The following is a 25,800-nucleotide window of genomic DNA, read 5'->3' as shown; positions in this document are numbered from 1 at the left end:
CTCTACCTTGAGCTTGGCATGATGAGAATTCTGGGGCTCTGACTGCTCTTCCCCTGGCTCATAAGTTGGTGGTTCAAAGAAAGGAGAGGCAAACCAAGAGAACCTGTCTATTGCTGACTCCTTCTACTGAGTGTTCAGCTCCTAGAGGAGAGAGTTATTCTTAGAGAAACTTGCCATCTTCCATATTCCCAGCTTCATAGCCTGGGCTCAAAGATTTTGCCTGGGGAAGAAACAGGTCATAAAAATGGCTCCTAATCTCTTCCCAAGGGAACTGATTTCACTCACAACAAAGCATGAAAGCTCTCAAAAACAATGAAGGTTGTGGTAAAAGGCAGTTGGGATGAAATTTCTGGATCTACTGAAGATATAGCCTAGACTGTACACAAGCAGGCTGTACACAAACTAGCTCACAGGAGGAAACCAAGGAATAAGACAACTACAGAAAAGCTGAGTGTCTATGATAATATCAGACAAAACAGACTTAAAACATTTTTTTATGTCAGGGACACATTATAATGGAAATTTAACAACATATCCTTAAACAACCAATGGGGTCAAAGAAGATATCAAAAGAGAAATCATAAAATACTTCGAGGTAAATGAAAATGACATGACATACCAAAACATATGAGCTGTAGATAAAGCCATGCTTAGAGGGAAATTTATAGCTGTAAATGCCTATGTCAAGAAACAAGATCCCAAAATCAATAACCTAACTTTCCAGCTTAAGATACTAGAAAAAAAGAACAAACTAAACTCTGGAGTCCTGATAAGATAAGTAAGCAACAATTAAAAGGGGTGGGGTGGGGGGAGAACAATTTTTCCAAGAGACAGCTAATCATAGACAACTCTAATCACAACTTGCTGGCACAACATCCTGTTCCCAAATACCTCCCTCTGTACACAGCCCCAGCAGCATGACCTCGTTCTGCATAGCCCTCTCCAAGCATGAACCTATAAAACTCCCCTCCAGCACCTGCCTCTTGGCAGATAGCCCCTTTGCTAATGGGCTACTTGTTGCACCCTTGCAACGTATCTTCGTACTTTCTCTAATAAATCTGCCTTTCTTTACCACAACTGTCTTGGTAAATTCTTTAACCACTCACAACGCTGGCGCCAGTCAGTCGCACCTGCAATAGAAATCTAAACCAATTAGAAGGAAACAAATAATTACAGTGTTAATTAATGAAATAGAGAACAGAAAAACAATAGAGAAGATCAATGAAACTAAAAGCTCATTCTTTGGAAGGTCAACAAAATTGACTAATCTTCAGCTAGTGTGGCCTAGAAAAAAAGAGAGAAGACTCACATTACTAGAATCAGAAATGAAAGAGAGGACATTATTACTAACCTTACAAAAATGGAAAGGATAAACTATGGCAACTATATGCCAACAAATTAAATAACTCAGATAAAGTGGACACATTCCTAGAAAGATGCAAACTACCAAAACTGACTCAAGAAGAAACAGACAATCTGAGTATATCTATAACATGTGAAGAGTAATAAAAAAACTAACCACAAAGAAAAGCCCATACCTAAATGGCTTCACTGCTGAATTATACCAAACATTCAAAAAATTAATATCAACTCTTCATAAATTCACCCAAAAAACAAAAGAGGAGGGAACATTTCCCAACTCATTTTATGATGCCATTATTAGGCTATCACCCAAACCAGGAAAAAAAAAAAAAAAAAAAAATCACAAGAAAACAAACACATCAAAAACTCTCAAATTCTCAACGAAACACTAAAAAACAAATCTAGCAACATTTACAAAGTATTATACACCATTACAAAGTGGGATTTAACCATGGATGCGAGTTGATTTACCATCTGAAAATCAATTAATGTAACACAGCATATTAACAGAATTTTTTAAATCACACAACCATCTCAACAGATGCAGAAAAAAAAATTGACAAAAACTCAACAACTCGTTTAGGATAAACACACTCAAAAACCAGAAACAGAAGGGAACTTCCTTAACATAATAAAGGGAATCTACAAAAAACCCACAGCTAACCTAATGTTACTTAATGATGAAAAACTAGAAGCTTTCCCTCAAAGATGTCCAGTCTCAGTCCTTCTATTCAGTACTGTCCTGGAGGTAGGTCTAGCCAAGGGAATTAGGCAAGAAAAGGAATAAAAGGCATCCGGAATGGAAAGGAAGAGTAAAACTATCTCTATTTGCAAATAACATAGTCTTGTATATAGAACATCCAAAGGAATACACCAAAAAATTATTGGAACTAATAGTTTCATCAAGGTTGCAGGGTACAAGATCAGCATTCAAAAATCATTGTATTCCTATACAGTTGCAAATAACAGCACAAAAATGGAATTAAGAAAACAATTATATGCCTAATAGCATCAAAAGGAATAAAATGCTTAGAAATAAACTTAAGAGAAGTATAAAACTTATATTCTGCAAACTATAAAACATTGTGTAAAGAAATTAAAGATCTAAAATGGAAAAACATTCCATGCTCATGAATGGAAGACTTAATATTGTTATAATAATATTCCCCAAACTGATCTACAGAAATGCATAATCTATATCTTTGTAGAAATTAACAAGTTAATTCTAAAATTCATACGGAATTGCAAGAAATCTATAATAGCCAAAGCAATCCTGAGAAAGAAGAGGAGCCCTCCTAAAGTAGGAGCCCTCAATCTTCCTAATTTGATTTCAAAACTTACTACAAAGCAATGGTAATCAAGACAGTTTGGAACTGGCACAGGTCAGACATATAGATCAATAGAATAAAACTGATGGTGGAGAAATAAACCAATACATTTATAGTCAGCTGATTTTTTACAAGAATGCCAAGACCATTCAAAGTAGAAAGAATACTCTTTCCTTTTTTCTATTTTTTTTTTTTTTTGAGACAGAGTCTCACTCTGTCGCCCAGGCTGGAGTTCAGTGGTGCAATCTCGGCTCACTGCAAGCTCCGCCTCCTGGGTTCATGCCATTCTCCTGCCTCAGCCTCCCAAGCAGCTGAGACTACAGGCGGCCACCACCACGCCCGGCTAATTTTTTTTTTTTTTTTTTTTTTTGTATTTTTAGTAGAGACAGGGTTTCACCGTGTTAGCCAGGATGGTCTTGATCTCCTGATCTCGTGATCCGCCCGTCTTGGCCTCCCAAAGTGCTGGGATTACAGGTGTGAGCCACTGCGCCCCAGAATACTCTTTTCAACAAATGGTGCTGAGAAACTGAATAGCCACATACAAAACAATGAAATTGGATTCTTACCTCACACTGCATATAAAAGTAATTCAAAATTGATCAAAGACCTAAATTGTAAAACAATGGCAGTATAAAATGTTTAGAAGTATAGGCCAAATCTTTATAACCTAGGATTTTGTAAAGCTTTCTTAGATAAAAAAAAAAAAAAAAAAAAAAAGGAAAAAACGAAAAATTGGACTTGCTCAAAATTAAAACTTTTATACTTCAAAGAACAACGTCAAGAAAATGAAAAGATAACCCACAGAGAACTATAAAATATTTGCAAATCATTTATTTAACAAGGGATTTGTATCTAAAATATGTAAAGAACTCTTACAGCTCAATGATTAAAAAAAAAAAATTAAAAAACAGACAAAGAATCTGAATAGCCATTTCTCTAAAGATGCACAAATGGCTAATAAAGCACAGGAAAAGATGCTCTACATTATTACTCATCAGAAAAAATGCAAATCAAAGCCACAATGAGATGCCATTTCAGACCCAACAAGATGGCTAGAATCAGAATTAGATAACAAATGTTGATGAGGATGTGGTGGAATCAGAACCCTCATATACTACTGGTAAGAATGTCAATTGGTGCAGTTGCTTTGGAAAACAGTTTGGCAGTTCCTCAAATGATTAAATATAGAGTTATCATATGACCGAGAAATATGTTACTCCTAGGTATATATACCCAAGAGGAATGAAAACATACATTCACACTGAAACCTGTACATGAATGTTTATTACAGCATTATCTGTAATAGCCAAAAGGTCTTTCTGATCTACTAACTCAGTCACCATCTGTTCTGTTATGCTATGGCTTAAATGTATGTGTTACCCCAAAATTCCTATGTTGAAATCTAACCACCAAGGTAACAGTATTAAGAGGTAGGGCCTTTGTAAAGTAACTAGATATTGAGGGCAGAGCCCTCATGAATGGGAATAGTGCCCTTATAAAAGAAGTCTTATGGGGCTTTTTAGCCTCCTTTTGCAATGTGAAAGCATGAAGAAGATGCCATCTATGAGAAACAGGTCCTTACCAGACACCAAATCTGCTGGTGCTTTGATCACAGTTCTCTAGAACCATGAGCAATAAATTTGTTATTTATAAATTACAGTATAAGATATTTTGTTATAGTAGCCCAAACCAACTAAACAACTCACTTTCCAATGTCCACATGTTTATTATTTTATTTTTCCCCCAGTCTCCCTATCTTTATGGAAGTATACCTTTAAAACATTTCCGTTACCAATTTTCTTTTTGTAGGGTTTCTGGAAAGAATAAAATTATATGAATGGATTCACTCTCCCATCTTTGGATAGAAACTGTCTAACAGAAATGTTTGTACATAACTGTAACTTACACTAAGTTCATCTTGGCTTTCTGTTCATGTAATTTTGATCAGTCTGACATGACATGACCTCTAACTGATTCATGACAGAATAATCAATTTGTTCTGGACGAGAAAGCATATTTGGAGAAGGAAACACTTTCCTTGATAGAAAATAAGAGTCTTAGAAAATTATTTTAATAATTTACTTGAAGGATAAAGCAGAAAAAATACCTAAACTATGCATTTATCTTACTCATTTAATATATGTTGACTGGCAACATAGTGCTAAGCTAAGCTATGCATAACCAACAAAGTTGTGAACTAAATTAACAGCTACCACATTTAGCCATTGTGGTTTGGAGTGGTTTGTTACTTAGCAAAGCACTCGTACAACTATTTTTTTTTCAAAATGTTTTAGTTTATTCTATAATGATAGACATAAATAAAAACTGGGTATATGACATGTTTAGTAAATTACTAAAAATTAATTTATTGTATTATTTTCACTTTTAGTACATATTCTTGCTAAATTAACATATCCTGAAAAGTGTGTTTTGTCTTAATTTTTGTCAGAGTTTAGCAAAGCTGGGCAAGAAAAATAGATAATGAAATACTTGTCAATATACTTTCTAGTCAATAGAACCCATATATCCTAAAAGTCAAGTTTTACTCCTTTTTCAAAGCTGAAGTACTAAGTGCTTACTGAATCTTTCTTGTTAAATTTTCTAATTGGCAGACTTAACACAATTCAAAGAGATTACAGACAGAATATTATTATTGTAAGTTTAAAGATATTTTTAAAACCTCAGCATACTTACAGACTATATGGATTTAGAATTAGCCACACCTGCCAGGATCTACTACTTCCAAATATGTATACCCAAAAGACATTGAAATTTATGTACTATTAATTCTTCACTTTTTATGAACCCTTCAAAATATAAGAGAACATTTTAAAGTACCTTTGATCTTGCTTCGTAGATATTTTAGGACTTCTTGTGTTCCTTTCTAAAAGGGTGGAGACAAAGACATTCACCAAGACATGCCTTGCAGTTTTATAGATCAACATATATGTCTGAATTTCAATTTAACAAAGAGTTGAATTCCAAATATACTTACATTTATAATTTCTCTTCGAATTGTTCTCAAAGGATTTCCTTCTAATGCCAAAAATTTCAAATGAAGGTTCCCCAATGAATAGGGAAGACTATAAAAGATTAAATTGATTTCAGGGAAAGCATCAAATATAAATATACTCCAACCATAGTTAACTATAAAACAACATACGGCAAACAACGTATCACAGAATAGCCTCAAAGAAAGGCCAAGTAATGCAGACCTAAAACATTTCCCTTCAAGATAAATGCTAAACATATAAAAGAAAAATCAGATTTGTTTTCAAAATTGTCATATTGGGATTAATTTAAAAAGAATGTGAGTTATAAAACATTTATTAAATTATAACATTTGCTAAAAAAGTAAATGTTAAACATAAATTTGAATGAATCAGTGATTCAAGATAGACATCCTGACTGATACTAAATGTTCTGATTTTGCACTTAGAGCAAGGAAACAAAATTCTAATTGAAAAAGGATGACAAATAGAAAGAAAAAGATATTTTTTGAATGCCCAATTCATGTTTCCATTCAATAAGGAAAGTCATCTTCATCTCTGGCACATTTAAAAAACCATTTATACACAAAAATTCACTATCAATAAAATCTATTAAGCATCTACAAAATATAGGGCACAGGTATAGTGATAGCAAGATTCTTGTTCTCAAGTCCTCAGCTGAACACAGGAAAAGAACACATACAGGTAACTAAAATATAATAAGTATTATCTTACAATGCTAGTGGGAATATAAAATAGTACAGTCACTTTCAAAAGTGGAGTCTTTAAACATATGGTCACCATACAACTAAGCAAACACACTGCTACGCGTTTACTCAAGAGAAATGAAAATAATGTCCACCAGAAACTTGCACACGGATGTTTACAATAGCAAAAAATCAAAAATAACTCAAATGTCCATCAACTAACTACTGAAAAGACACATGAACTGTGGTATATCTATCTCTGTACAATAGAGTAACATTCACCAATAAAAATAAAACTACTGATACATACAACCACATGAATGAATCACAAAAAACTTTGTTACATGAAAGAAGTCAGACAAAAAAACTACATTCTATGTAATTCCATTTATGTGACATTCTAAAAAGGACAAAACTATAGTAACATAGCACATCAGTGGTTGCCAGGGGTTGGGGTATGGAAAAGGAATTGACTGCAAAAGGACAAAACTATAGTAACATAGCACATCAGCGGTTGCCAGGGGTTGGGGTATGGAAAAGGAATTGACTGCAAAAGGTATGAGGAAACTTTTTAGGGAGATAGAAATGTTCTACATGGCTGTGATTATGGTTACACAAATACATACCTTTGCCAAAAATCATCAAGTTGTATGCTTGATTGGTAAATTTAATTGTATGTAAGTTACATATTAACAAATGAGTATGATATAAAAAGATAAATGCTAAACAAGTCAAGTTGCCATGAGAGTAGAGATATAGACACTGGTGAGGCTTTAAGGGGGAGAAGGGAGTAGCAGAAACCAGATTTGGACTTAAAATGAAAAACGAAATACTATTAGGCAAAAAAAAAAAAAAAAAAAAGGCATTCTAGGGTAAAGGAATAAAACAAAGAAAGGGTTTTTATACATGGTTCCCAGTTCATTGCTGGTTGGAAGACCAAAAGCATCAAATTCTAGGAACTGTTTTAAAGAAAACAAAGAACAAAAATTCTAGGGTCCCATCATCAGAGATTCTGATTCATTAGTGTCCCAGAAACTGTATTTTTTTTTTTCTCAATGTTTCTCAAATGATTCTAATACATACCCATATTTGGGAAACAGTGCTATGGCAATGCTTTTAAAGTAAATATATTCCAGCGTTCTTAGAATTTAGTTCTAGGGGGTAACTAGAACTAAATTATACTCTAGTAAGAGTAATAATACTAACACTAATGATAATCTAGTTAGAGTAAGTCATAAATATGTCTGCTTCTATTATCATATCTAGCTTGCTGTTTAAGACAAAACCTAATTAATCTTTCTTTATCTGTTCATAATTACTGCTCAATCAATATTTAGTGAATTCAATTTAGAAAAAAGGAACCTCATGGTTTTTAAACAAATGTTTCAAATTATGAATTATAACCAAATACAAACACAATTTCTATTCATTTCATATTTAAACTTACCTACTAATATCATTGTTGCTTAGGTCAAGCCTTTCCAAGGACTGTAGTAGTGTAATTTCATCTGGAACAGATTTTAACTTGTTATCCCTCAGGTCTAGCACAAGAATTGAATTCAGATGTTTAAGATGTTCTGCCTCTAACATTTCAATCTGGTTTTCACCTACGTGCAATTCCTACAAAATCAAAGATGAGTTATGTGTATCTCTGTATTCAATTTTATAGTAGATAATGAAAATAAAATTGTAGGTACTCTTAATTTCAAGTGATTGAAAAACACATAGAAAAAATGCAACTTTATAAATATCAAGATGTTTACATTTTCAATTACATTTAGGCTATCTTTCAGCTAAAGAAGAATGTCAAATGAGAAATTTTTTTTGGCAATTTAAAAATAATCAAAGGTTGAATCTGGCAGAAGCATCAAGTTTATAAAACCAAAGTAGGCTGGGCGCAGTAGCTCATGCCTGTAATCCCAGCACTTTGGGAGGCTGAGGCAGGCGGATCACAAGTTCAGGAGTTTGAGACCAGCCTGGCCAACATGGTGAAACCCCGTCTTTACTAAAAATACAAAAAATTAGCCAAGTGTGGTGGCACATGCCTGTAGTTTCAGCTACTCAGGAGGCTAAGGCAGGAGAATCGCTTGAACCCAGGTGGCAGAGGTTGCAGTGAGCAGAGATCACACCATTGCACTCTAGCCTGGATGACAGAGCAAGAACCCATCTCAAAAAAAAAAAAAAAAAAACCAAAGTAGAGAAATAATTTAGTAGTTACATTTAAATAATAAAAATATAAATCCAAAAACTACTTGCAAAACAAAGTTATATCAGCTTTTTAAAAAGTTATTTATATTATACAGCTGGTCCTTGAACAAGGGTTTAAACTGTGAGGGTCCACTTTTATATAAATTTTTTCAGAAAATATATTGAAATTTTATTTTGGAGATTTGTGACAATTTGAAAAAACTTGCAAACCAACTGTGTAGCCTAAAAACACTTTTAAAAATAAAAAAAAAAGTTACTATGTCATCAATGTATTTAATATATGTAGATACTAGTTTATCATTGATTACCATAAAATATATACAAATCTATTATAAAAAGTTAAAATGTATCAAAACTTACATACAACTTACAGACAAATGTAAACAAATATGAAGATGCAGTCATAACTACATAAAACTAGGCCAGGCACGGTGGGCTCACGCCTGTAATCCCAGCACTCCGGGAGGCCGAGGCAGGCTGATAACCTGAGGTCAGGAGTTTGAGACCAGCCTGGCCAACATGGTGAAACCCTGTCTCTACTAAAAATACAGAAATTAGCCAGGCGTGGTGGTGGGCACCTGTAATCCCAGCTACTTGGGAGGCTGAGGCAGGAGAATCACTTGAACCTGTCAGGCGGAGGTTGCTGTGAGCTGAGATTGCACCACTGTACTCCAGCCTGGAGAGCAAGACTCTGCCTCAAAAAAAATAATAATAATAATAACAATAATAAATCAGAGACTCTGCCTCAAAAAAAGAAAAACCATAACTACATAAAATTAACTGTAGTACATACTATACTATTATAATAATTTTGTTGCCACTTCTTGTTGGTACGGTGGTGAGCCTATGTTGTGAGCATCCACTTAAAACCTGTATAAAGCTAATCATTTCCAGGTGAGCAGCTCACCTCTCCAGTAAATTGCGTGTCACAGTAAAAAATGATCTCTTGCAGTTCTCTTGTGTTTCTCATAGTGTTTACTGCAAAACCATAAATTTCAAATAACATCATGGGACTAATATGAAGTGCTACTAGTGATGCTGAAAGTTCTCCCAAGAAGGAGTGAAAAGTCATGACATTACAAGAAAAGTCGAATTGCTTGACATATACCATAGATTGAAGTTGCTCACCATTTCAGACACAGGATTCATCTTGTAAGCAGATGATGTAAATTGTGGTATCAATACAGCATGGTACTATAAACACAGTTGATCCTTGAACAACAATAGGTTTGAACTGTACAGGTCCACTTATATATGGATTTCCCTCCACCTCTGCCATCTCTGAGACAGCAAGACTAACCCCTTCTTTTCCTCCTCCTCAGCCTACTCAACATGAGGACAATGAAAATGAAGACCTTTATGATGACTGACTTCCATTTAATTAATAGTAAACACATTTTCTCTTCCTTATGATTTTCTTAATAAGATTATTTTCTCTAGCTTACTTTATTGTAAGAACATAGTACATAATACATATGGCATACAAATTATATGTTAATCAATTGTTTATGTTATTGGTAAGGCTTCTGGTCAACAGGAGACTACCACTAGTTTTTGGGGAGTCAAAAGCTACACACAGATTTTGAAGTCCATGGGGGTCAATGCCCATAACCTTTGCATTGTTCAAGGATCAACTGTAATCAGTTGGTTACTTAACATTTTCATTAGTGATTATTTTATATACTGATTTGCCATTAACAGAAACTATAATTATCGGATGATGAAAAATTATTCTTAATTAAAGGAAAACTTTTTCAGTTCATTTTATATGTCATCGTTCTGTTTAAAATAAACTCTTTTAACACTAGAGCTTAAAGGTATATATAAAAAAAGGCAAACCATGGCAAATTTAGAAGACAGTATTAATTCTACATACTTAAAGCCAAAAGAATGTAATTCATTTCAAACATACTTGATTATGATTAGGTAAAGGTAAGAGGTGGCACTTTATAGAATTAGGTGCATAATCCTGGTTGGTATTCCAGGTCTCCTACTTACAATTTTAGCCTCTTTATCTACTACTTCTCCAGTTATGAACTACTGGTCAGATGAAATGGACAAATCTCTACTTTTAAAATTCTTTTTAAAAATGTATTACTAAAAATACTACTAATGTAAGTAATCATATTCAAATTCTGAAAAGTATTAACATGGGAAAAACACAGTACTTATAACTAATACATAGTCCCAATGTAAAACAACATTAGCTCCTTTAAAAAATGCATTTTAATAATTAACTTTTGGAAAAAATAGTTATTTAATAATCAACTAAATAGTACCTTCAACAGACTACAAGAAGGAAATTCTGGTAGAAAACGTAATTTATTCCTCCGCAAATACAGCAATTCTAGTGATTCCATGCCAGCCAATTCAGGAGGTATAGTTTCCAAGAGATTTGAATTACAATCCAAATGCTTCAACCCTGTAATATATATTCAGTGAAAAACAAAAATACTAGAGAAAAAAATTAGTTTCTGATCGTATACAACTTTAAAGAATGTGTAAGAAATTGCTATGAGGACTTATGAACCTGTGCCATATAATCAAGAATATTCAAACACCATTGAATTAAATAAATGTAAATTTTTCTACATTTAATTATAATTAAAGAGAAATAGTAATATTAAAATTATTATTTAGGTCAGTTGTGCTGTAATGCCAGCACTTTGGGAGGGCCAAGGTGGGCAGATCACTGGAGTTCTGGAGTTCAAGACCAGCCTGGGCAACATAGAGTGAAACTTCGTCCCTACTAAAAATAAAAAGAAAAATTAGCTGGGCATGGTGGTGCATGCCTGTAGTCCCAGCTACTTGGGAGGTTGAGGCAGGAAGAATGCTTGAGCCTGGGAGATAGAGGTTTGCACTGAGCTATGATCACGTCATTGCACACCAGCCTGAGCAATTTAACAATAATCCAGGTCATTTTCATAATACATTTAAAAATAAAGTTCTGGTACTCTGTTAAAGTACAACTAAATGTACTCTGTGTAACAGCTTAAAAGTATCATTGTCATGGCTGAGAAACAGAAAGCATCTGGTTATAACATTGGATATTAGAAAAATTACTACAAACTCAAATGTATTTTTCAGTTGATTTATCTGTATGTTCCTACCTCTCAAGATATTTCCACTCAATTTATGAAAAGTCCATGCTGCTTATATCTTCATTCTAGATATATTTTACATTTAACTGCTTTTTATAATATCCTTATTGAAAAAAATGACAAATACAGGAAAATCTTAACTATTGGTATCCCAAGTAAAGACTCCCCTAAAATGTCAATTTGATTTAGGGCAGATTTAACTCATTTTAAAACTCCAATTTTAAACAACAAATAACTATTAATCTAAAGCAAAACAACACAATTTTAGAAATTTACCTCAAACTTATCTGCAACTGAATGCAGGCAATCATTTCTATGACTTGCTCCACAAAAGGGAGGTTTTTAAAATTGAAGAAGGCTTACAAATATCAGAAAAAAAAAAAAAAACAGACTAACCATCAACCAAGAAATAACAACAAAATAACAGTTTTTTAAATTAATCTATTTTATTTCACTTTTTTAGAGACAGAGAAGAGGTCTCACCATGTTGCCCAGGCTTGAGTGTAGTGGATATTCAAAGGGGGCAATCCCACTATTGATCAGATGGGAGTTTTGACCTGCTGTTTCTGAACTGGGTTGGTTCACCCCTCCTTAGGCAACCTGGTGGTCCCCCACTACGGGAGGTCACCATAATGATGCTGAACTTAAGTGTGGACACCCAATCGGCATAACCGCACTATGGCCCAGAACTCCCTGGGCTCAAGCGATCCTCCTGCCTCAGCCACCTGGGTAACTGGGACTACAGGCACATGCCATGGTGCCTGGTAACAACAGTTTCTTTAAACAAACAAACAAACAAATCAATAATGATTTTAGACTCTTAAGAATTTTATAATGAAGTATACTAATTTAAAAGGTACTAAAATGTACCTTGACTTTTTTAATCCCTTAATATTAGTTCTACAATACTTCAAGTACTGTGGTTTGATGGCAAACTTTAATAGAACGAATAAATTTTGACATTTTTTTTTTTTTTAAAAAAAGATTGACAACCTGGGACCTCAGACAAGACTTATTTCTCGACATTATTACTTATGGACCATGAGGAGGCTACAGCTGTAATACAACTACATATCATAGGTAGATTCACCAGTAAGAGGGGACTAACCTCTCTATGAATGTAGAATGAATGAATGAAAGACAGTATAGCTTAGGTATATAATCCTACTACAACTAATAATCATATTTTCTTCTTTTTCATATGCCTAAGTATCTTTATGACAGTATTTCTTTAAGCAGTTGATACATAATAACGGTCTGGAGAAAATCTGACCCGTTGCTATTGTTCACATTTACCACTATAAAAATCTACTACTTTAGTTCTCTGTAACTATATTAAAAATTACTTTCTAAATGTCAGTTGCATCAACTTCAAATTTATGTATTATATAAAACAGAAAATACTTACTTTTCATTCTATTTATTTCTGCTGGTAAACTCTTCAGTTGATTACTAGAAAGATTGAGTCTCACCAGACTGGACAGAGAAGAAAAACTAGCAGGAACAGTTGTAAGACGATTGTTTGAAAGATCCTTTAAAAACAGAAAGACAAAATAAATGAATAAACAAGTAAAAAAATAAATAAATAATGCCCTAAAAAGGATTTCAAATTTTTGAAGGAATTACAACATAAAAGAGACTACTTAAGATGTGATAAGTTTTGTAACCCTCATTCACTGAAAATTTCACAGATCATTCATTTCAAGATTCTTTTTCAATATCTGCAGGCCCACTATATGTTCATCAATGGTACTACACAGGATATAAATGAATTCTAACTTCAAAACTATTTTACATAACAGATTCTGTTAAAACTAGGTCATGTCATATTATGCATCATATTTTCAATGCAAAAATTCATGTATTCATCCAATATTTATGGAGTGCCCAAGAAGAATTAGACATATTATTAATAAACTGTCATGTGAAATGAAAAACATCTTTGCAAGAAGGAAAAATTCCTGAGAAAAGGAAAAATAAGGCTGAAAAAATGGTCATTCAAATTTTTTTTTTTTTTTTTTTGAGACGGAGTCTCGCTCTGTAGCCCAGGCTGGAGTGCAGTGGCCGGATCTCAGCTCACTGCAAGCTCCGCCTCCCGGGTTCACGCCATTCTCCCGCCTCAGCCTCCCGAGTAGCTGGGACTACAGGCGCCCGCCACCTCGCCCGGCTAGTTTTTTGTATTTCTTAGTAGAGACGGGGTTTCACCGTGTTATCCAGGATGGTCTCGATCTCCTGACCTCGTGATCCACCCGTCTCGGCCTCCCAAAGTGCTGGGATTACAGGCTTGAGCCACCGCGCCCGGCGGTCATTCAAATTTTTGAGGGAAAAAAAATATTTTCTGTTGGTTCTTCTGCTGACCTCAGCAAGTCAGCTCTGACTGGTACTAGAAGTCTACCCTCTACTCTTCATTCACTCAAGATTGCTTAAATAATCGCTATACCTCAATGTTTCTTTAAATGATTATGTTTGTTTTTTCTATAAATAGTTATGAGAACTTTTTTTGAAACTCCCTTTAAAAGCCGTTGTTACGAATCAGGTAATTTTTATCACACTCAAATTAGGTGTAAAGTGCTCCACTACATAACACAAAGTGTTAAGTAGTATCAATGGCAACAATGAATAAGAAAAAATGGTTTTCCTTTAAAGAATGGAAAACCATTCTCTGAAGATTTTCATGTAATATAACATTAAATAATCTAACACTAAACAATTCATTTAATCTAACAGTAACATTTTGTAACTCTGAAGAAACCAAGAAGATAGAAAAAGGTAAAAATACTGGATCAAATCTTTTTTTAAAAACATACTGCTATAATTATTTTATAATAATAATATATTACCATCATCTACAACAGACAACATATTCTACAATTCTAATACTAAAAACTCAAAGAATCAAAAGATTGCTAATAAATATTTTATAACATGAAAAGTTAGTAACACTAAATGCAATGTGGTATCCTGCATTGGACTCTGAAACAAAAACAAGGACATTAGTGGAAAAACTGGGAAAATCTAAATAAAGTCTTCAGTTTAATTAGTATTGTACCAATGTGAACATTTGAGTGTTTCTGTGGTTATATCAAATATTAACATTACAGAAAGTTGGAGGTAGGGTATATGAGAACTCTTTTACTATATTTGCTTTTCTATAAACCTAAAATTATTCCAAAATAAAAAGCCTAAGATAATTATTAACAAAAAACTTAATTCAGAAATGTTCAAAGCATTTTTAAAAACCCAAATAATTCTAATAAACTCCCTTGTAAATTCTAAATAAAATTACTAATAAAGTTAAATAATTACTGCAGTTAGTAATTGCTTGATATAAAACATAAATACACTGTATATAAATTAATCCATATTTATGCCAAGTCATTCCTTTAGCAAATATTTAATTAGTTGCATTGTGCTAAGCAGTTTTTATATAAGTTATTACTTATATTACTAGTATATATTAGTAATATTACTAGTTTAAATTATAGGTGTTTAATCTGTTTTAATATATCGTTGCTCACATTTATGGTTTGACACTGAGTCCGTAGAACACAATTCTGAAATGAAACATCCTTTCATTATGCAAATGAGCCTCTGGGAACATGTAAGGTGGATAGTAGAAATTTTATTTATTTTAAATTTTCCTTTCAGTTCTCAACTCCAAATGGACTCTTTTAAAACAACTGCTACCTTTTACCACCAATTTTAATAAGAAAATCTGATGGCTTCTTCCTTTGCCATTCATTTTATCTACCTACGCCTTTTACTTTCCAAACCTTATTTCCGATCTGATCATATGGAAAGACAAGAAGACATTGAAGGAATGGTTGAGAAGAGTATATGTTTTGACTTTTAAACACTAGAGAAAATGATGGGAAATATCAAGGAGGATGCACACACAACAAAAATAGAAAAGGAGTAATTTCTTCCTTTAATGAAAAGCAAGCTAAAATGACAGGAGTTTTCCAAAACATGTAAAAGGGAAAAGAATAACAATGCAATATGAATTAACTATGTGGAGTAGATATTATATATTAGTATATTTGATTTAATACAGCTAAAGTCTTTCAGATGGTATAGCCTACAGTGGAATCTTATTCCTTTGGTGGTAAAATGGAAAAAAAAGAGATGGATACACTTTGGAGTCAAATTGACTTATACGCAAATTCTAATTTTGTTACTTATCAGTTGCGTTACTTTTGACAAATTTCCTTTTCTCTGTCTCTTTCTTTCTTCCTTTCTCTCTCTTTTTCTTTCCTCTCTCTCTTTTTTTGAGATAGGGCCTCCTGTCACCCATGCTGGAGTGCAGTGGCTCAATCATGGCTCACTAAAGCCTCAATCTCCCTGCCTCAGGCAACTTCCCTGCCTCAGGCAACTTCCCTGCCTCAGCCTACTGAGTAGCTGAGACTTATAGGCATGTGCCACCACACCTGGATAATTTTTGTATTTTTTGTAGAGACAGGGTTTTGCCATGTTTTCCAGGCTGGTCTCGAACTCCTGGGCTCAAAAAATCCACTTTGGCTTCCCAAAGTGATGGAATTACAGGCACGAACTACCACGCCCAGCTCCAAATTTCCTTTTTATCAGCTTTACTTTCTTATTGTATTAGGGGATAAAACTGCTTACCTTGCCATATGTAATGCTCAAAGATAAATGTCTATTGCTTTTATTATTCTTAATAATACGACTAGGCCAGCAGTGGTGGCTCAAGCCTGATTAATGCTGGAACTTTGGGAGGCTGAGGTGGGTGGATCATTCGAGGTCAGGAGTTTGAGATCAGCCTGGCCAACATGGTAAACCCCATCTCTACTAAAAATACAAAAATTAGCCAGGCAGTAGTGGTACATGCCTGTAATCTCAGCTACTCGGGAGGCTGAGGCAGGAGAATCACTTGAACCTGGGAGGTGGAGGTTGCAGTGAGCGAGATCCCGCCACTGCACTCCAGTCTGGGTGATAAGTGAGACCCTGTCCCCCAAAAATAAAATAATAACAATATATGACTAAAATAATATTTGTATTGCTTTATGGTTATCTCTGTTTAAGATAAGTGAAACAATAGAATTAAAATTTTGCCAGGAAGTGTGGCCATTTTGAAAAGTAGAGAAGACGGACCTTCAGTGAATTACCTGGGCATCTGGAATGCAGAAGGGCCACAGGTAATATAAAGAAGGAAATGGAAATGGGCATAGAAAAGAGAATTGGTATATGCCAAAGACAACTTTCCTCTATTCTGCTACGCTGTAAAGCCTCTGGATAACAAAGTAATCTTCATTGCACCCTTCCCAAAGTCTTCCTAAATTAAAACTTAAAGTTGATTTCATAATACAGGAAAACCAAATTTACAATGACAAATTTAGCTATCTAATTGAAATGCACATTTCTGATAATCTAATCACAAAATCAGTTTTCCATATTCCCACAGTTTCAATCATATATCTAATTTCTCAGCCTGATGAAAAATCCCACCAGCCCAGAATTATATAAAAATTGGAAAATCACAACTTACTAAATCTTCTAAATTGGAAAGTTGTTCAAATCCCTCTGATATGCAGGTTAGTTCATTATGCTGGAGATACAGGCACTTCAGATTTCTTAGGTTTGTAATTTCTTCAGGGAATATTTTCAATTTGTTATGGCTATTGGTTGATAAAATAAATGAAGAATAATTTAGTGGCAATACAATAAATATTTATCAAAGACATTTCCTGCTAACCAATGACACTGGACTCACAAAAATCAAATATAGTTACTAATTTTAAGTACTTATCAAAATTCATATCCAAAAATATGTACTCATTACAATAATAGTAATCTAAAGTAACCATATTGGGGTTTCAAAGAAAAATAACATAAGAAATAAAGGCTTTTAACCAAACATAAATAATTTGTGATGTTTTGATTGCATGCCTATAATCAACTCTTGATGTGACATGCAATATGATAGGACATACTAGACTCTTAATTTGTTACACTGTGATATGCTTTGATTGTGTTCCCACACAAATTTCATCTTGAATTGTACTCCCGTAATTCCCACGTGTTGTGAGAGGGAGCCGGTGGGAGATAATATGAATCATGGGGGCGGTTTCCCCCATACTGTTCTCGTGGTAGTGAATAAGTCTCACAAGATCTGATGGTTTTATCAGGGGTTTCCAATTTTGCATCTTCTTCATTTTTCTCCTGCCGCTGCCATGTAAGAAGTGCCTTTTGCCTCCCACCATGATTCTGAGGCACTCCCAGCCATGTGGAACTGTAAGTCCAATTAAATCTCTTTTTCTTCCCGTTCTCAGGTATGTCTTTGTCAGCAGCATGAAAACAGACTAATACATACTATAACTGACTTTGAGAATTTTGACAAAACTATATGCACACATATACCACAATGGAGTTACATCTTATATGGAGATTCGGCTTTAAGGCAAAAATAGCTATTTCTGTTTGAGGACCTAGGATGTCAAGTTGAACGTAATACGCAATTCCACTCTTCTTCATACTTGGTCTTTTCAGTTAAGCCCTTCTGTAGAGATATTCAGCGTAATGGTTTAGAAGTCCCAAATCATGGAGGATGATACACTCTGTGATAATTAAGAGATGACTGAACTAGTTCCCAGGTTTATCACAACTTAAATATTCACTTATGAATTCCATGCTATTTTCATGCCATATACAGATACTTTACAAATAACAGGTGGAAAATGGGAAATATAAGGTGCTTACAATAACCCTAAATTACAGTAAAATAAAACTTGTTGGGACAAAAAAAGTCGAAAGATGTCTCCTAAAACAAGAACCAATAATATTGTTAAGTCAGTTACTGTTATTGGTTACTTAGCTGAAATCTTTGCATACTTGATAGGGATCTAACTGGGAAGAGATGTAATTTTAGCTATATATTTCCTCCATCTCCTTTTCTTAGCTAATTATTCCATCCTAAGAGTCAGACTTTTTTTTAAACTTCTCCACTGAGAACATACCTGCACACTCTTAAGTATACAATCTAAAACTTAAGCCATGTCACTCAACACTTACTGCTTCTTCTCTTCCTCTCAACAATCCCCACTCTTGTCTTTACACGCCACGTCTATGCCTTTGACTTGTAAGTGGAAGATACTCTGATAGAGTTCTAAATAATTAGTACCTTTTTATGTATATATATTTTCACTGGCCAATGGTAATTCTGTGTTTTCCATCAAATGAGGAGTGTTACTGGGAGGGACTATTTTCCCTCAAACCAGTTAGCTTATCTACAGAAAACAAACTTGACTATATTATGTTACATAGCTCTGTAACCGTACCTATTTTATAAGCCACAGTTTTTCAAACTATGCTTTCAGTTCTTAATCCATTTATTTCTACTCCAAGATAAGACCTCTTTAAATCTCCTTTCCCATAGCCTGTCTATATAACAAACATAAGGCAAAGTTATTATTTCTTAAAAGTCTGGGTATGTATCAGAAAGCAAACAGAGTTAGCTAGACCCTTTGCCACTGAACATCCCATGTACCAGTATGTCCGTGACAGTTACAAAAATATATCTGTAGAACCCCAGTAGTCCTTGGAGAAGTTTAAAAACTACTACTAATAAAAACTACGAGATATTTCATTTATGAAAGAATTGTTTTACATTTCTTCATTATTGTTTAGATATGTTTTAGAATATCAAGGTAACTTAAAAGTTGAGACGTCAACAAAGAGGTTTACTACAATAACAAACCACTAGGAATTGTTTTATTAAAAAAAAAAATTTAAGGATTTAAAAAAAATCAACTAGCCTTGCATTAGTAAAATCAGAAATCATGGGAGTAATGCTAAAACAAAGAAAAAAACATACAAACTAAGAATTAAAGCTTTAAAAAACTTAAAATTCTTATTCTGCTTTAAGTACTTTCTGAGATAATTCAAAGATACTTTTAATGTTGACAAAATTTAAACAATATTAAAATTTAAACCATTATAATGGCAACAACAGAAGTAAATAAGCTAATTTTTACCTGACATTAAGTTTCTGAAGATTTTCTAGCTCTCTCATAGCAGAAGGAAGGGATGTCAGCTGATTATCATGTATCTAAAAGTTTTTAAAAGACAAAGACAATATTTTTAGTCTTATCACTAACAATATATAAGCTTTGCCTGTGTACAAAACAATTAGTCAATAATCTCCTGTTCCTCCAATTCAATGGCAATAAGTTGAACTACTGAACTACTGTTCAACATACTTGTTCTGTATGTAGAACAGTTTGAAGATGACCAAATGGCTGTTCAGAAATCACGAAGTAAGGCCAGGTGCAGTGGCTCATACCTATAATCCTAGCACTTTGGGAGGCCAAAGAAGGCAAATTGCTTGTACCCAGGAGTTTAAGACTAGCCTGTGCAAATTAGTGAGATCTTGTCTCTACGAAAAAAAAAAAAATTCTAATTAGTCAGGCATGGAGGTGCACACATGTAGCCCCATCTACTCAGGAGGCTGAGGTGGGAAGATCGCTTGACCCTAGGAGGTCAAGGCTGCAGTGAGCCCAGATTATGCCACTGCACTCCAGCCTGGGCTACAGAGTAAGACCCTGTCTCAAAAAATGGAAGAGAGGAGAGGAGACAAGGGGAGGGGAGGGGAGAGAAATCATGAAGTGTTAAGTCATCCACTTTAAATATTATACTAAGAAAAATTTCAACTCATTGAGTAGAGTTTCAATTTCAAAGAAGAGATGAGGGGGTTAGAAACTAAAAACAGCTCTCTGATGACATGATTTATGTCAATATATACAAAAATTGTATGAGAAAAGAGAAAGGGGCTTTTCTCATGTTCTCACAAATCATAGTTTTTAAGGTAGAAAGAACCTTAGAGTAAGCCAATCCATTTATTTTACAAATTAAGAAAATAAAAAGGTCCCTAAAAATTGATCTGTTTAGATTCTACTTTTCTACACATGAACTGGAGGATTTTTTATATTGATAAGTAAAGTATACCAGATTGTGAAGCCTGCAGGTTCTGAAATACACTGCTCATGGTTCCCTTTACCACAGGACATGGCAACAAAGGACTAAAAAGAATCCCTGAATAAAAACACAAAAAATTTAAGTTCAATAATTGAACTCAATGAGGTTGAAGGCAAGTAGTATATATACATATAGACCTGCTTTAATATCTAGAATAATGATGATAAAAATAGTAACAATATGCCAGGTGCAGTAGCTCATGCCTGTAATCCCAGCACTTGGGAGGCTGAGGCAGGAGGAGAGTTTGAGGACAGGAGTTCAAGACCAGTCTGGGAAACATAGCGAGACCCTCGTCTCTACACACACAAAAAAATAGCCGGGTGTGGTGGCATGCACCTATAGTCCCAGCTACTTGGGAGACTGAGGCAGGAGAATTGCTGGAGCCTATAAGTTCAAGGCTGCAGTGAGCCATGATCATGCCATTATTTTGCCTGTGCAAAATAGTAATAATAAGAAAAAAAGATGAGCAGAAATAACCACTTGTTGAATATTGATTCTGTTTGTATTAATTAACTTATTTAATTCTACAAACAAAATTTTTAAATAGGTAGTAGTATCAGTCTTGGTTTATAGATGTGGAGACTAAGGCACAGAGAGGTAACTCTTCCCAGGTCACACAGCCATTGAGTAGCAGAAGTCAGAATTAGAAACTTAGTGCTCCAATCCTGCACTTTTAACCATTATGCTATGCCTAGCATAATAATTTACTATCTGTCCTTGCATTACCAACTCAACATGAAAGGTTTTCTGCTATCAAAGCCTAAATTTAGCTTTAGAGTCTCTTCAATTAATAATCCATATTTATAGTCAGTCAACTTACATCAAGAACAGTCAGTGCAGGCAGGAGTCGTAGGTCATCTGTAAGTGACTGAAGTTTATTGTTTGATATTATGAGTTTGGTCAAATCTGTCTGCTCCCACCATCTTTCAGTAGCACCAAATGAAAGATTCTGATTAGCTTCCTCAGGGATATCCACATTTATTCTCCAGACACACTGCGGCACTAGTTCCATCAGCACCACACCAGAAAAAACAAAACAAAACAAAAACAAACAAAAAAAAACAGATGAAAACAAGAACTAGATACTAAGTGACATACTTTTATAATAGCCATTCCATTTATCTATTGAAAAACATTTTTCTGAAACAAAAAATAAGTCAAATAGCAATAATTGTAACTAGAGTGAAAGTTGATTTTATTTTAAAAGGCTATATACCAATAATACGTCTTCTACATATTAGCTCTCACTCTAACCTTCATTCAACTATATTTACTAGGTTTACATACACTGAAAAGCACATACACTGCACAGCACATTGTGGTAAATATGTAAGACAAAGAATGCATTTTACCATCAGGCTAACAGATTAACAAAGAAGGCATGGAAATCAACATGTATATGTAATAACTTTTATAACAAAAGTATATACTAAGGCTCAGAAAGAACTAGTAATAATAGCTAACACTTACAAATATTTCTAACATAATAATTCATCTAAACCTTGGAACAATTCTGCAAAGTAGGTATTATTATTCCCATCGGATGGATGAGAAAAATAGAGCACAAAGAGAATGTATAATTTGGCCAGGGTTACAAAGCTAGACAAGTACCACAGATGTGATTCAATGCCTAGCAGTGCTATATTGTCTTGCTTTCTATTAACATTTGGGAGAAATATCTGACTTTGGTAGCTACTCTCTATTTTATCTGACATATAATTTTATTTCTTACGGCATCATACAACACTGTGTTATGCTACTGCAGCAAGTGACAACACCTGTATAGAAAACAAGACCGTACAAATTAAGCAGGGATAACTTGAAGCTACAGAAGGAAGAATGCTGTAGTGTTGTAGCAAAACTATTTTAAATACAGTCCTTCACTCCTTGTTAAAAGTAGGACTACATTTAGGGATGATGTAGAACTTCAAGCTGGTATTAATCAAGGCAAAAATTGGTTATACCTTGCTGCCACAGGCTATAATTTCAAAACCATCAGAGATTATGTGAAAAGGTATAGTCAAAGTTTCAGATTCAGGACACTTAAGTGCAGTTTTGGATGATTAATCAGATAAAATGGTGTTACAGAAGCAAAGCCAAGCCCCTGAAAGGCATGAAACTTATACTCACTCAAAAAATGAGCTGGCCAGGTGTGGCGGCTCAGAGCTATAATCCCTGCACTTTGGGAGGCTAAGGTGGGAGGATCACTTGAGTCCATGAGTTTGAGACCAGCCTAGGCATCAAAGCAAAACCCTATCTCTTAAAAAAAAAAAAAAAAAAAAAAAAAAAAAATCAGCTGGTGTGATGGCACACAACTGTAGTCCTACTACTTGGGAGCCTAAGGCAGGAGGATTGCCTGAGCCCAGGACTTTGAAGTTCAGTAAGTAACTGTCATCACACCATGGCACTCCAGCCTGGGAAATAGAGTGAGACCCTGTCTCTTAAAAAAAACTTAAAAAAAGAAAAAGAAAAAAACTGAGCTATCTACATTCATATTAAAATAAATTATAAGGTCCCTCTCTTACTCCTTATGTCTGATTAGGTATTCTCTGCTTCTCTACTCTTCAACCACTGAATCTCCTTTAAGTATTAGCAAAATAAAACATGAATCCACCTGTGTTTCTGTTTGTGGATGGAAGTTTACTTTTAAAGCAAAGCAAAATAAAATAACTTTACCATTCTTGACTGATTTGAGAGCGAAAGCACCGCACAACTTATCATCATCATTGTTATTTTGGCATGCAGGTATGGATAATTAGTTAAGTATGAAAGAGAAAAGGAGATCACCCAAGCAATTGGCATGTGAATTTACTGACAAAAAAGCAGCCAACAGAAATGTGGTCACACATATATTTTTCTAAAAATAAATGAGACTCTTGGAAAAAAAAAAAAAAACTACTAATGTGCCATATAGTATGAGTAACAAACAGAAAGCTCCAGATTAAAAAAGACAAGATAAAACAATACAAAACACTAAAGAAGTATATAGAAAAAGCTATGTGAGATGCACAATTCTACTCCTAAAGATGAAACATAGAATATTTGTGCATGCATTTTTTTCTAACATCTATACATAGGTATATTAATGCCGTTATACCTAAAAAGCAATGTAATAACAAATGTCTTTTTCTGGATGGAGAAAGGTGGGGATAATAAGAAATTTATACATAACATAACAAAAATACCTGTTACCCATCAACTATACTGAGTATTAATGTTTTATTATTATTATTCAGATATTTTTATTAACAAACTTGGTCTTTGAGGGAACTATCAAGGGGCAGATACATGTTGATATTGTACTATTATTGAACATATATCCATCAGCTTTTCCATAAACAATTACTTACTACTCATTCTTTTCCCCACTAATCGTTTTTGAGGTATCCCAATTTCTTCCAGAGCTTGCAGCATCAAGATTCATGTCACTGTTGCAACTGTCCCATAAGAACCACTAAAAAGCATATACAGTCTTAATTGTTAAGAAATTCTGTGGAGCTATCCTACAAGTAGTTTACCAATATCTAAAATAGAAACTACCCATGTAAAAACGAATGTCAATAGCATATAAATATGAAAATAATTACTATGGAGTTGGATATTATAAAAAAATTTCAAACATATACATACATTTAAAGAGCAGCATAATGAAATCAGGTAGTGTAATGCCTCCAGCTTTGCTCTTTTTGCTTAGAATTGCCTGGGCTCTTTGGACTCTTTTTTGGTTCCACATGAATTTTAAAATAGTTTTTTTTCTAGTCCTGTGAAGAACGTCATTGGTAGTTTGGTAGGAATAGCACTGAATCTGTAAGTTGCTTTGGGCAGTATGACCATTTTAACGATATTGATTCTTCCTATCCATGAGCATGGGATGTTTTCCCATTTGTTTGTGCCATCTCTGATTTCTTTGAGCAGTGTTTTGTAATTCGCATTGTACAGATCTTTCACCTCCCTGGTTAGCTGTATTCTAGGTATTTTATTCTTTTTGCAGCATCTGTGAATGAGATTGCCTTCCTGATTTGGCTCTCTGCTTAGCTGTTGTTGGTGTATAGGAATGCTAGTGATTTTTGTACTTTGATTTTGTATCCTGAAACTTTGCTGAAAAGGGAACCCTTACACACTGTTTGCAGGAGTGTAAATCAGTTCAACCATTTTAGAAAGCAGGATGGCGATTCCTCAAAGAGGTAAAAACAGAACTACCATTTGACCCAGCAATCTTATTACTAGGTACATACCCAGAAGAATATAAGTTATTCTGCCAAAAGGACACATGCATGCAAATATTCATTGTAGCACTATTCACAATCGTAAAAACATGGAATCAACCTAAATGCCCATCACTGACAGACTGGATAAAGAAAATGTGGTACATATACATCATGGAATACTATCCAGCCATGAAAAAGAACAAGATCATGCCTTTTTCAGGAACGTGGATGGAGCTGGAGGCTATTATCCTTAGCAAACTAACACAGGAGAAGAAAACCAAATACTCTACGTTCTCACTTATAAGTGGGAGCTAAATGATGAGAATTCATGAACACAAAGAAAGGAACAACAGACACTGGGGTCCTCTTGAGGGTGGAAGGTGGGAAGAGGGAGAGGATCAGAAAAAAATAACTAATGGGTATGAGGCTTAGTACCTGGGTGATAAAGTAATCTGTATAACAAACCCCTGTGACACAAGTTTATCTATGTAACAAACCTGCACACGTACCCTTGAACCTAAAATAAACATTTAAAAAAAAACAGTATAACGGAATAAAACTCCATGTATCCATTGTCCAGTTCTAACAATTATCAGCACATGTCTCCTGTTGCTTCATCTATAACTCCATCCCACAATGATCTAAGCTACAATCTTAGGAATCTAGAAAAAAGAATTAATTAAATCCAAAGAAAGCAGAAGCAAGGAAATAAAAAGTGGCAATCAATGAGATAGAAACAAACAGAGAAAAAGCAATAAAAAATACTTATATAAAAAGACTAATAAATTGATAAACTCTTAGCTAGACAGATGAAGGAAAAAAAAAAGAAGAAACAAATTATCAAAATCAGGAATCAAAGTGAGAATGTCATAGATCCTACAGATGTTAAAAAGATAAGGGTATATTAT

At 34.2% G+C, this 25,800-nt stretch overlaps 1 protein-coding gene across 2 annotated transcripts in view; it reads right to left on the bottom strand.

Moving 5' to 3' along the window:
* The window catches only part of LRRC40 (leucine rich repeat containing 40), a 63,790-nt gene that overhangs the window by 23,941 nt on the left and 14,049 nt on the right, over positions 1–25,800 (bottom strand). For both annotated transcript variants that reach the window (NM_001261023.1, XM_015142264.3), the window contains 8 exon segments: positions 5,529–5,574; positions 5,686–5,773; positions 7,835–8,007; positions 10,875–11,017; positions 13,105–13,228; positions 17,200–17,329; positions 19,685–19,758; positions 21,505–21,686. In NM_001261023.1, the coding sequence (NP_001247952.1) occupies positions 5,529–5,574; positions 5,686–5,773; positions 7,835–8,007; positions 10,875–11,017; positions 13,105–13,228; positions 17,200–17,329; positions 19,685–19,758; positions 21,505–21,686 (960 nt within the window).

This window comes from Macaca mulatta, chromosome 1, assembly GCF_049350105.2.
Source record: "Macaca mulatta isolate MMU2019108-1 chromosome 1, T2T-MMU8v2.0, whole genome shotgun sequence".
Lineage (NCBI taxonomy): Eukaryota > Metazoa > Chordata > Mammalia > Primates > Cercopithecidae > Macaca > Macaca mulatta.
This window is presented reverse-complemented; position numbering and strand designations above follow the sequence as displayed.